Source organism: Ranitomeya imitator, chromosome 4 (genome assembly GCF_032444005.1).
Source record: "Ranitomeya imitator isolate aRanImi1 chromosome 4, aRanImi1.pri, whole genome shotgun sequence".
Taxonomy (NCBI): Eukaryota; Metazoa; Chordata; class Amphibia; order Anura; family Dendrobatidae; genus Ranitomeya; species Ranitomeya imitator.
In genome coordinates, this window is record NC_091285.1 from 247,416,778 (window position 1) to 247,430,355 (window position 13,578).

The following is a 13,578-nucleotide window of genomic DNA, read 5'->3' on the forward strand; positions in this document are numbered from 1 at the left end:
GCAGAGCCAGCAGGAGCATCAGCAGCAGATGCAGCTTCTGGCAACCGCCATCCAGGGCAAGGCGAGCGCCCCAACCCCAGGTTTGGCTGATGACACCCACGTCCGGAAGACGGTAAGACGCGCATTGCAGAAAATGACTCCCGGGGATGATGTTGAGGCCATCCTGACGGTGTTTGAGAGGGTCGCTGAGAGGGAAAAACTTCCGCCAGAGCAGTGGGCAGAGGTACTTGCGCCATACCTGACTGGAGAACCCCAGAAGGCGTACTATGATTTGACCTTGCAGGATGCCAAAGAGTATCACAAATTGAAAGCCGAGATTCTCGCACGTTTGGGGGTGACACTGACTGTCAGGGCACAGCGAGTTCACTCCTGGGGCTATAACCGGGACAAACCACCTCGTTCCCAAATGTTTGATCTGTTGCACCTGGTCCAGAAATGGCTGCAGCCAGAATCCTCTGCGCCTGCACAGATGGTAGAACGGGTGATGATGGATCGGTTTGTCCATTCCCTCCCGAGGCCTATACAGTTTTGGGTTGCCCAGGGTGATCCCCAGAATGCCGACGAGCTGATCGGACTGGTTGAGAGATACCAAGGATTGGAAGGCTCCTTCGGGAGGCAGCCCATGCCGTACTGGGGGTCCCAGAAGGCAGCTGAGTCCCAAAAAGGGGTGGTGCGTCCAAGGTCACAAAGGGCGGGGGAGGTGGTGCCCAAGTTCCCCACGGGTGATATTATTTGTTGGAGGTGCCACAAGCCAGGACATATAGCTGCCCGTTGTTCCCAAACCACTGAGCAGATGGACTGCAGCATGGGACGCCGTTGTTCATACTATGCGTATCCAGCCTGTAGTGTGAACTCTCCATCCAACGAGGGACCTCAAGCGTGTCCCGTAAAGGTGAACGGTCGAGCAGTAACGGCACTGTTAGACTCGGGGAGCCTAGTGACCCTGGTGAGGGCCACTTTTCCTCTCCACCTGCTCCCAGGAAAGAAGGTCGGAGTGCGGTGCATACATGGTGATGCAAAGGACTACCCTATGGCCAGGGTGGACATTGAAACGGCATGTGGAACTGAGTCCCACATAGTCGGCGTGGTTCAGGACTTGTTGCACCCTATAATTATTGGCCGGGATTTCTGTTTGTTTTGGGGTTTGTGGGGAAATGGTTCTGAGCTCCCTGGCAGGGAACCAGTGAACCCTGGAAGGGTATCGCCACACCCAGAGGCAGACAGTTTTCCTTTTTGTGTTCTGGTTGGGGATGAGGAGGAAGTATCCCCTACATCTAACATTCTGGAGTTAGAGGTTACCGGTGAAAATTTTGGGACTGCCCAACATAGGGACCCCACTCTGAGGGAAGCCTTTAATAATGTCACAGTTATTGACGGGGTGGTACAGGAGCCGGGGGCAGACACAAGATTTCCCCATTTTCTGTTGAGGGGGGAGTTGTTGTACCGTGTCACGAAAATACGGGAGGAGTTGGTAGAGCAGTTGATAGTGCCGGGTCCGTATAGACGGAAAGTGTTGGACATGGCCCATTCACACATCTTGGGTGGACACCTGGGGGTGGAAAAAACGCAGGAACGGGTTGTGCAGAGGTTCTATTGGCCTGGGTGTCACCGGGAAATAGTGAACTATTGCAGGTCCTGCCCTACATGTCAGCTAACTGCTCCTACTCCTCATTTCCGGAACCCCCTTGTGCCACTGCCCATTATTGAGGTACCGTTCGAGAGAATTGCCATGGACTTGGTCGGTCCCTTAGTTAAATCAGCTCGGGGCCATCAGTATATATTAGTCATCCTGGACTATGCCACAAGCTATCCTGAGGCAATTCCCTTGAGAAATTCTTCCTCAAAAAGCATAGCCCGCGAGTTGGTCCATGTCTTTTCCCGGACAGGTCTGCCAAAGGAGATCCTGACTGACCAGGGTACACCTTTCATGAGCAAGGTGATGAGGGAGTTATGCAAAGCCCTGAAGATCTCCCAGTTGAGGACCTCGGTGTACCATCCCCAGTCAGATGGCCTTGTTGAGAGGTTTAACAAGACCCTAAAGAGCATGCTGAGAAAAGCTATAGAGAAAGACGGTAGAGACTGGGATTGTCTCTTACCCTATCTGATGTTTTCCATTCGTGAAGTTCCACAGGCCTCCACAAGGTTCTCACCGTTTGAGCTTCTATATGGCCGACATCCACGAGGACTCCTGGATATAGCCAAGGAAACCTGGGAGGCCGAAGTCACACCCCACAGAAGCGTCATTGAGCATGTGGCCCTGATGCAGCAGAGGATTGCAAAGGTGATGCCTATCGTGAAAAAACACCTTCTCCAAGCACAAGAAGCTCAAGCCAGGGTCTACAACCGGTCTGCAAGAGTGAGGCAGTTCAATCCGGGAGACCGAGTTCTTGTGTTAGTTCCAACGGTGGAAAGCAAGTTCTTGGCCAAATGGCAAGGGCCATATGAGGTTGTCGAGAAACTTGGTGAGGTAAATTATAAAATTCACCAACCAGGAAGACGGAAACCATTCCAAGTTTACCATGTCAACCTCATCAAGCCATGGCAAGATAGAGAGCCGACAGCAACTCCATCATTGTTAAGCAACCCAGAAGGTGAGGTTGGAGCGGTTACTATAGCAGAGACGCTGTCAAAGACCCAGAAACAGCAGTGCCGGGAGTTACTCCAGAAAAACAGGGACCTGTTTTCAGAATTGCCAGGATACACGAAGGTCATAGAGCACGAGGTCCTAACAGAGCCACATGTGCGGGTGAATGTGAAACCTTATCGTATTCCTGAGGCTCGTCGAGAAGTTATCTCCAAGGAAGTGGAGCGTATGTTGAGGCTTGGGGTCATTGAGGAATCCAAGAGCGGTTGGTCGAGCCCAATTGTCCTGGTCCCAAAACCTGATGGAGAGTGGAGGTTTTGCAACGACTATCGGAAGTTGAATGAAGTCTCCAAGTTCGACGCTTATCCCATGCCCCGTATTGATGAGCTCATCGAAAGGCTTGGGCACGCCAGATATATATCCACCTTGGATTTGACAAAGGGGTATTGGCAGATCCCCATGGCACAGGAAGCCAAGGAGAAGACGGCCTTTTCGACACCTGATGGATGCTTCCAATATGCCCGGATGCCGTTTGGCCTACAGGGAGCTCCGGCGACCTTCCAGAGGGCTATGGATAGAGTCCTTGCACCCCATAAGGCCTACGCTGCTGCGTACCTAGATGATATCGTCATCTTTAGCCCGGACTGGGAGAGTCATCTGGAGAAAGTCCAAGCGGTGTTGGATGCTATAAGAGAGGCCGGATTTACTATAAACCCGAAGAAGTGCGCCTTGGGTAAAGAAGAAGCTAAGTACCTTGGATACATAGTGGGTCATGGAGAAATAAAACCCCAAATCAATAAAGTGGAGGCAATCCAAACATGGCCAAAACCAGTTTCCAAGAAACAAGTTAAAGCCTTCCTGGGAATCGTGGGATATTACAGGAGGTTCATCCCAAACTTCGCCACGATGGCTGCGCCTCTGACTGACCTGCTAAAAGGGACAAAATCAGTAATGGTTAAGTGGTCCGAAGAAACAGAGTCAGCCTTCCAAGAAATGAAAAACGCTTTGTGTAAGCAACCCGTTCTGATGGCCCCAAACTTCAAGAAAGAGTTTATTCTTCAGACAGATGCCTCAGATGTTGGGGTGGGAGCAGTCCTTTCCCAAGAACTACATGGGGAGGAGCATCCTGTTCTCTATCTGAGTAGGAAGCTGTCCTCATCTGAAAAGAACTACTCAGTCGTTGAGAAGGAGTGCTTGGCCATAAAATGGGCAGTGGACACATTGCGGTACTATCTGCTGGGACGTAAATTTAGACTGGTATCTGACCATGCCCCGCTTAGGTGGATGAGAGAAACGAAAGGAAGAAATGCTAGAGTCACCCGTTGGTTCTTAGCCCTGCAGGACTTCAGTTTCCATGTGGAACATAGGGCCGGAAAGCTGCACGGTAATGCGGATGCCCTATCGAGAATCCCTTGTTTAGTGGGGGAAAGTGCCAAGCCCCACGGCTTTAGGCAGAGGGGGGAGGTATGTAGCATGGCTAAAGGGTTTGTAGTCGATGGGAGGTATGTGCCACATAAGTAAAAACACCAAAAACAGGCAAAGATGCTTACCTGTCTAAACAGGCCTCAATACAAATGCACAAGCAGGGTGCAGCGGACCCAAACAAAATAGCAAGTGCACAGGTGCAATACCTAATGAAACAGCCAGCCTTCAATAAGGGTTTGGCCGTGTGGTACACCAATGCACTAAGATAAAATACTCTGTATGTGGCGTGTTCACACAAAGAATACAAAGCGTCTGGCTACAGCCTATTAATGACGCCATATGGCGGGCTGCCCAGTGCTAAAAATGCATCCCGTGCGAACAGAGGCCACAGTGTACAGAACAATTCGGGCCCAGCTGCACCCTGCAAAAAATATACGTGCAAAAAAACATATAAATATATGTAAGGTCTTAGTTGATATTAGGGCCATAATATGGAAGCTGGCAACCCACGCCAAGGGTCCTTACGTATTGCCAGTCCTACTCTAACATGAAAAACACCAAAAAAGGACACATTCAAGAAAAAACACCAAAAACAGGCAAAGATGCTTACCTGTCTAAACAGGCCTCAATACAAATGCACAAGCAGGGTGCAGCGGACCCAAACAAAATAGCAAGTGCACAGGTGCAATACCTAATGAAACAGCCAGCCTTCAATAAGGGTTTGGCCGTGTGGTACACCAATGCACTAAGATAAAATACTCTGTATGTGGCGTGTTCACACAAAGAATACAAAGCGTCTGGCTACAGCCTATTAATGACGCCATATGGCGGGCTGCCCAGTGCTAAAAATGCATCCCGTGCGAACAGAGGCCACAGTGTACAGAACAATTCGGGCCCAGCTGCACCCTGCAAAAAATATACGTGCAAAAAAACATATAAATATATGTAAGGTCTTAGTTGATATTAGGGCCATAATATGGAAGCTGGCAACCCACGCCAAGGGTCCTTACGTATTGCCAGTCCTACTCTAACATGAAAAACACCAAAAAAGGACACATTCAAGAAAAAACACCAAAAACAGGCAAAGATGCTTACCTGTCTAAACAGGCCTCAATACAAATGCACAAGCAGGGTGCAGCGGACCCAAACAAAATAGCAAGTGCACAGGTGCAATACCTAATGAAACAGCCAGCCTTCAATAAGGGTTTGGCCGTGTGGTACACCAATGCACTAAGATAAAATACTCTGTATGTGGCGTGTTCACACAAAGAATACAAAGCGTCTGGCTACAGCCTATTAATGACGCCATATGGCGGGCTGCCCAGTGCTAAAAATGCATCCCGTGCGAACAGAGGCCACAGTGTACAGAACAATTCGGGCCCAGCTGCACCCTGCAAAAAATATACGTGCAAAAAAACATATAAATATATGTAAGGTCTTAGTTGATATTAGGGCCATAATATGGAAGCTGGCAACCCACGCCAAGGGTCCTTACGTATTGCCAGTCCTACTCTAACATGAAAAACACCAAAAAAGGACACATTCAAGAAAAAACACCAAAAACAGGCAAAGATGCTTACCTGTCTAAACAGGCCTCAATACAAATGCACAAGCAGGGTGCAGCGGACCCAAACACAATAGCAAGTGCACAGGTGCAATACCTAATGAAACAGCCAGCCTTCAATAAGGGTTTGGCCGTGTGGTACACCAATGCACTAAGATAAAATACTCTGTATGTGGCGTGTTCACACAAAGAATACAAAGCGTCTGGCTACAGCCTATTAATGACGCCATATGGCGGGCTGCCCAGTGCTAAAAATGCATCCCGTGCGAACAGAGGCCACAGTGTACAGAACAATTCGGGCCCAGCTGCACCCTGCAAAAAATATACGTGCAAAAAAACATATAAATATATGTAAGGTCTTAGTTGATATTAGGGCCATAATATGGAAGCTGGCAACCCACGCCAAGGGTCCTTACGTATTGCCAGTCCTACTCTAACATGAAAAACACCAAAAAAGGACACATTCAAGAAAAAACACCAAAAACAGGCAAAGATGCTTACCTGTCTAAACAGGCCTCAATACAAATGCACAAGCAGGGTGCAGCGGACCCAAACAAAATAGCAAGTGCACAGGTGCAATACCTAATGAAACAGCCAGCCTTCAATAAGGGTTTGGCCGTGTGGTACACCAATGCACTAAGATAAAATACTCTGTATGTGGCGTGTTCACACAAAGAATACAAAGCGTCTGGCTACAGCCTATTAATGACGCCATATGGCGGGCTGCCCAGTGCTAAAAATGCATCCCGTGCGAACAGAGGCCACAGTGTACAGAACAATTCGGGCCCAGCTGCACCCTGCAAAAAATATACGTGCAAAAAAACATATAAATATATGTAAGGTCTTAGTTGATATTAGGGCCATAATATGGAAGCTGGCAACCCACGCCAAGGGTCCTTACGTATTGCCAGTCCTACTCTAACATGAAAAACACCAAAAAAGGACACATTCAAGAAAAAACACCAAAAACAGGCAAAGATGCTTACCTGTCTAAACAGGCCTCAATACAAATGCACAAGCAGGGTGCAGCGGACCCAAACAAAATAGCAAGTGCACAGGTGCAATACCTAATGAAACAGCCAGCCTTCAATAAGGGTTTGGCCGTGTGGTACACCAATGCACTAAGATAAAATACTCTGTATGTGGCGTGTTCACACAAAGAATACAAAGCGTCTGGCTACAGCCTATTAATGACGCCATATGGCGGGCTGCCCAGTGCTAAAAATGCATCCCGTGCGAACAGAGGCCACAGTGTACAGAACAATTCGGGCCCAGCTGCACCCTGCAAAAAATATACGTGCAAAAAAACATATAAATATATGTAAGGTCTTAGTTGATATTAGGGCCATAATATGGAAGCTGGCAACCCACGCCAAGGGTCCTTACGTATTGCCAGTCCTACTCTAACATGAAAAACACCAAAAAAGGACACATTCAAGAAAAAACACCAAAAACAGGCAAAGATGCTTACCTGTCTAAACAGGCCTCAATACAAATGCACAAGCAGGGTGCAGCGGACCCAAACAAAATAGCAAGTGCACAGGTGCAATACCTAATGAAACAGCCAGCCTTCAATAAGGGTTTGGCCGTGTGGTACACCAATGCACTAAGATAAAATACTCTGTATGTGGCGTGTTCACACAAAGAATACAAAGCGTCTGGCTACAGCCTATTAATGACGCCATATGGCGGGCTGCCCAGTGCTAAAAATGCATCCCGTGCGAACAGAGGCCACAGTGTACAGAACAATTCGGGCCCAGCTGCACCCTGCAAAAAATATACGTGCAAAAAAACATATAAATATATGTAAGGTCTTAGTTGATATTAGGGCCATAATATGGAAGCTGGCAACCCACGCCAAGGGTCCTTACGTATTGCCAGTCCTACTCTAACATGAAAAACACCAAAAAAGGACACATTCAAGAAAAAACACCAAAAACAGGCAAAGATGCTTACCTGTCTAAACAGGCCTCAATACAAATGCACAAGCAGGGTGCAGCGGACCCAAACAAAATAGCAAGTGCACAGGTGCAATACCTAATGAAACAGCCAGCCTTCAATAAGGGTTTGGCCGTGTGGTACACCAATGCACTAAGATAAAATACTCTGTATGTGGCGTGTTCACACAAAGAATACAAAGCGTCTGGCTACAGCCTATTAATGACGCCATATGGCGGGCTGCCCAGTGCTAAAAATGCATCCCGTGCGAACAGAGGCCACAGTGTACAGAACAATTCGGGCCCAGCTGCACCCTGCAAAAAATATACGTGCAAAAAAACATATAAATATATGTAAGGTCTTAGTTGATATTAGGGCCATAATATGGAAGCTGGCAACCCACGCCAAGGGTCCTTACGTATTGCCAGTCCTACTCTAACATGAAAAACACCAAAAAAGGACACATTCAAGAAAAAACACCAAAAACAGGCAAAGATGCTTACCTGTCTAAACAGGCCTCAATACAAATGCACAAGCAGGGTGCAGCGGACCCAAACAAAATAGCAAGTGCACAGGTGCAATACCTAATGAAACAGCCAGCCTTCAATAAGGGTTTGGCCGTGTGGTACACCAATGCACTAAGATAAAATACTCTGTATGTGGCGTGTTCACACAAAGAATACAAAGCGTCTGGCTACAGCCTATTAATGACGCCATATGGCGGGCTGCCCAGTGCTAAAAATGCATCCCGTGCGAACAGAGGCCACAGTGTACAGAACAATTCGGGCCCAGCTGCACCCTGCAAAAAATATACGTGCAAAAAAACATATAAATATATGTAAGGTCTTAGTTGATATTAGGGCCATAATATGGAAGCTGGCAACCCACGCCAAGGGTCCTTACGTATTGCCAGTCCTACTCTAACATGAAAAACACCAAAAAAGGACACATTCAAGAAAAAACACCAAAAACAGGCAAAGATGCTTACCTGTCTAAACAGGCCTCAATACAAATGCACAAGCAGGGTGCAGCGGACCCAAACAAAATAGCAAGTGCACAGGTGCAATACCTAATGAAACAGCCAGCCTTCAATAAGGGTTTGGCCGTGTGGTACACCAATGCACTAAGATAAAATACTCTGTATGTGGCGTGTTCACACAAAGAATACAAAGCGTCTGGCTACAGCCTATTAATGACGCCATATGGCGGGCTGCCCAGTGCTAAAAATGCATCCCGTGCGAACAGAGGCCACAGTGTACAGAACAATTCGGGCCCAGCTGCACCCTGCAAAAAATATACGTGCAAAAAAACATATAAATATATGTAAGGTCTTAGTTGATATTAGGGCCATAATATGGAAGCTGGCAACCCACGCCAAGGGTCCTTACGTATTGCCAGTCCTACTCTAACATGAAAAACACCAAAAAAGGACACATTCAAGAAAAAACACCAAAAACAGGCAAAGATGCTTACCTGTCTAAACAGGCCTCAATACAAATGCACAAGCAGGGTGCAGCGGACCCAAACAAAATAGCAAGTGCACAGGTGCAATACCTAATGAAACAGCCAGCCTTCAATAAGGGTTTGGCCGTGTGGTACACCAATGCACTAAGATAAAATACTCTGTATGTGGCGTGTTCACACAAAGAATACAAAGCGTCTGGCTACAGCCTATTAATGACGCCATATGGCGGGCTGCCCAGTGCTAAAAATGCATCCCGTGCGAACAGAGGCCACAGTGTACAGAACAATTCGGGCCCAGCTGCACCCTGCAAAAAATATACGTGCAAAAAAACATATAAATATATGTAAGGTCTTAGTTGATATTAGGGCCATAATATGGAAGCTGGCAACCCACGCCAAGGGTCCTTACGTATTGCCAGTCCTACTCTAACATGAAAAACACCAAAAAAGGACACATTCAAGAAAAAACACCAAAAACAGGCAAAGATGCTTACCTGTCTAAACAGGCCTCAATACAAATGCACAAGCAGGGTGCAGCGGACCCAAACAAAATAGCAAGTGCACAGGTGCAATACCTAATGAAACAGCCAGCCTTCAATAAGGGTTTGGCCGTGTGGTACACCAATGCACTAAGATAAAATACTCTGTATGTGGCGTGTTCACACAAAGAATACAAAGCGTCTGGCTACAGCCTATTAATGACGCCATATGGCGGGCTGCCCAGTGCTAAAAATGCATCCCGTGCGAACAGAGGCCACAGTGTACAGAACAATTCGGGCCCAGCTGCACCCTGCAAAAAATATACGTGCAAAAAAACATATAAATATATGTAAGGTCTTAGTTGATATTAGGGCCATAATATGGAAGCTGGCAACCCACGCCAAGGGTCCTTACGTATTGCCAGTCCTACTCTAACATGAAAAACACCAAAAAAGGACACATTCAAGAAAAAACACCAAAAACAGGCAAAGATGCTTACCTGTCTAAACAGGCCTCAATACAAATGCACAAGCAGGGTGCAGCGGACCCAAACAAAATAGCAAGTGCACAGGTGCAATACCTAATGAAACAGCCAGCCTTCAATAAGGGTTTGGCCGTGTGGTACACCAATGCACTAAGATAAAATACTCTGTATGTGGCGTGTTCACACAAAGAATACAAAGCGTCTGGCTACAGCCTATTAATGACGCCATATGGCGGGCTGCCCAGTGCTAAAAATGCATCCCGTGCGAACAGAGGCCACAGTGTACAGAACAATTCGGGCCCAGCTGCACCCTGCAAAAAATATACGTGCAAAAAAACATATAAATATATGTAAGGTCTTAGTTGATATTAGGGCCATAATATGGAAGCTGGCAACCCACGCCAAGGGTCCTTACGTATTGCCAGTCCTACTCTAACATGAAAAACACCAAAAAAGGACACATTCAAGAAAAAACACCAAAAACAGGCAAAGATGCTTACCTGTCTAAACAGGCCTCAATACAAATGCACAAGCAGGGTGCAGCGGACCCAAACAAAAACACAAGATTGTCTGGGTGACCCTAAACTTCGGAACCGTAGTGTATGTATGTGTGTGTGTGTGTGTGTGTGTATAAAGGGTTTGTGGTCGATGGGAGGTATGTGCCACATAAGTGCCTGGTTGCTGTAATGTAGCCCGGAGTATTCCTTTCTTGCACATAATCTTGTATATGTGTTTCAGGACCTGTGGTAATGTCAGACCACATGGCTAATCATGTGATGGGTTACTGGGTGGGGTTAGCTCTTTATAAGACTGGCTAATCCTTTACACAGCAGATATGTGTGGAGGTGAAACCCTCCTGAGTGTGTTACGGCTTCAGGACTGAGCCGGATGAACTGGACACTTGCTTTTCTTTGCCTGAACCAAAGGCCCATTTTGCTTTCTGTTATTTGCCACGTGGTTTATGAAGCAATAAACCCAGTGAACTTTAAAGGAACACGTCTCCTGAGTGTCAGCCGTCGCAGCTGAGTGAGTGAAATCCTTACAATATATATTACACACCGTATATACTTGAGTATAAGCCGAGAGGGGTAATTTCATCCTAAAAAAATGGGCTGAAATTCTCGGCTTATACTCAAGTATATACGGTGTGTAATATATATAAATGGGCTGAAATGCTCGGCTTATACTCAAGTATATACGGTGTGTAATATATATATATATATTTTACACACCGTATATACTTGAGTATAAGCCGAGAATTTCAACCCATTTTTTTAGGATGAAATTACCCCTCTCGGCTTATACTCAAGTCATACCCAGGGGTCGGCAGGGGAGGTGGACTGGCAGCTGTCTAAGCATACTCACCTGCTCTTGGCGTAGTCCCTGGTTCCTCGGCGCCGGCAGCTTCTGCCTGTAGTGAGCGGTCACATGGTACCGCTCATTACAGTAATGAATATGGACCCCACTCCCATAGGGGTGGAGCCGCATATTGATTACTGTAATGAGCTGTACCATGTGACCGCTCACTACAGGAAGAAGCTGCCGGGGAAGCTGGGACAGCGCCAGGAGGTGGTGAGTATAAGCAGTGCACTATATTCACCTGCTCCCTGTTCCATGGCCGCCGCTGCGTCTTCTGCATCCTCTGTACTGATGCTCAGGTCAGAGGGCACAGTGACACGATTAGTGTGCGCCGCCCTGTGCCTGAGCAGTCAGTGCAGGGGAAGGGTAGCGTAGCGGCGGCGGCGATGAAACGCGGAGCAGGTGAATATAGCAAGTGCTGGGAGCCTGACCGACGAGAGGTCAGTATGTGAATTTTTTTTTTTTATCGCAGCAACAGCATATGGGGCAAATGACTGTAAGGAGCATATTATGGGGCATAATCAGCATTACATGCGGCAAATGTCTGTATGGAGTAACTTATGGGGCATAATCAGCATTTATGAAGCATTACATGGGGCAAATGACTGTAAGGAGCATCTTATGGGGCCATAATCAGCATTTATGGAGCATTACATGGGGCAAATGTCTGTATGGAGCATCTTATGGGGCCATAATCAGCATTCATTGAGCATTGTGTAGGGCAAATGTCTGTATGGAGCATCTTATGGGGTCATAATCCGCATTTGTGGAGCATTATATGGGGCAAATGTCTGTATGGAGCATCTTATGGGGCCATAATCAGCATTTATGCAGTATTATATGGGGCGTATTTTGTATGGAGCATCTTATGGGGCCCATCGTGAACTGTATGGAGCATTATATGGGGCTCCTGATTCAATATGGATATTCAAAAACACTTAACCTACTGATGTCTCAATTAATTTTACTTTTATTGGTATCTATTTTTATTTTTGACTTTTACTGGTAGTTGCTGCATTTCCCACCCTAGGCTTATACTCTAGTCATTAAGTTTTCCCAATTTTTTGGTGGCAAAATTAGGGGTCTCGGCTTATACTCGGGCTGGCTTATACTCGAGCATATATGGTGCATATATATGTGTATACATATATATGTGTGTGTATGTGTATATATATATATATATATATATATATATATATATATATATATATATATATATATATATATATATATATATATATATATATATATATATATATAATTATAATCATTATGTAAACTACTAGGGGACAAGTTACTGAGGGATCCGCAACCTGTCAGAAGCCATACAGATGAATACCTAAGCAGAGCACCACATGTAGCCCCCCACATCCTCGACTCCAGGCCTGCCCCGGAGCACGAGCATATCATTAACTCAAAACTGAAAATAAAGATTAGACAACCACTGATTACTGTGCACAATCATGCTGACAGGTTCCCTTTTGAGAGGCGGGGCACCCAAATGCCTAATCTAGGCACCCAGGCTTGTCATTCAGTAGTTCCTGTAAAAGTTGTGGCTATCAAAATGTGATGAGATGAGAGGGGGTGGAAGCTTGTGCTGAAACATATTAGCCACATGCTCAATTATTTGAAAACAAAGTTGTTGTTTTTTGTGCTGATAATTCTGACTTTAGTTCTTTCTATATACCGTAGTTAATGTTTTTCTTTTTTTTTATTCCCCTTTTAGTTCTGGAAGGATATTGTTGATGATAATGAAGTACGTGACCTCATATATGACAAATGCAGATCTCAAGGTGGGATTCTCTATTCATCTGTAGAAAACTACATAAACAAAATGTATTCATATTTACAGCATAGTTTTTCTTTGTAATGACCAGATGTGCATACTGTCACACTGGATTTTTATCCTTCCTCATTTGCCTTTTAAATGCAATATAAAATTAAAAGGTTTTCCACATTTTATGGATACATTATTATTTATTTTTTACTTAAATGCATGTATTTTATGCTAAAAGCATTTTTGCATTTGGTTTTCATTACACGTTTTGCTTTTACAGGTTTTTCCTGTGCACATTCAACTTTAGTTTAGTTTATGTGCCCTTAATCGGGTGAGGAGCTCAGAAAAAGACCGTTATATTTTCTTGTTAGACTGTCAGAACAAGTGCACTGATGGATTCTCAGGTGTCCATATATTGGCTGTTGGTGGAGGAGCATGTGATCATACCAGTCTTCCAATAGAAAAACAGTTTCCCTTGTGAAGTGTTTTTCTATTGGAGGAGG

At 45.7% G+C, this 13,578-nt stretch overlaps 1 protein-coding gene across 4 annotated transcripts in view; it reads left to right on the plus strand.

Moving 5' to 3' along the window:
- Positions 1–13,578, plus strand: part of ARID2 (AT-rich interaction domain 2) — a 163,667-nt gene that overhangs the window by 90,466 nt on the left and 59,623 nt on the right. For all 4 annotated transcript variants that reach the window (XM_069764477.1, XM_069764479.1, XM_069764478.1 and 1 more), the window contains exon 7: positions 13,025–13,091. In XM_069764477.1, the coding sequence (XP_069620578.1) occupies positions 13,025–13,091 (67 nt within the window). The remainder of the gene's footprint in view (positions 1–13,024; positions 13,092–13,578) is intronic.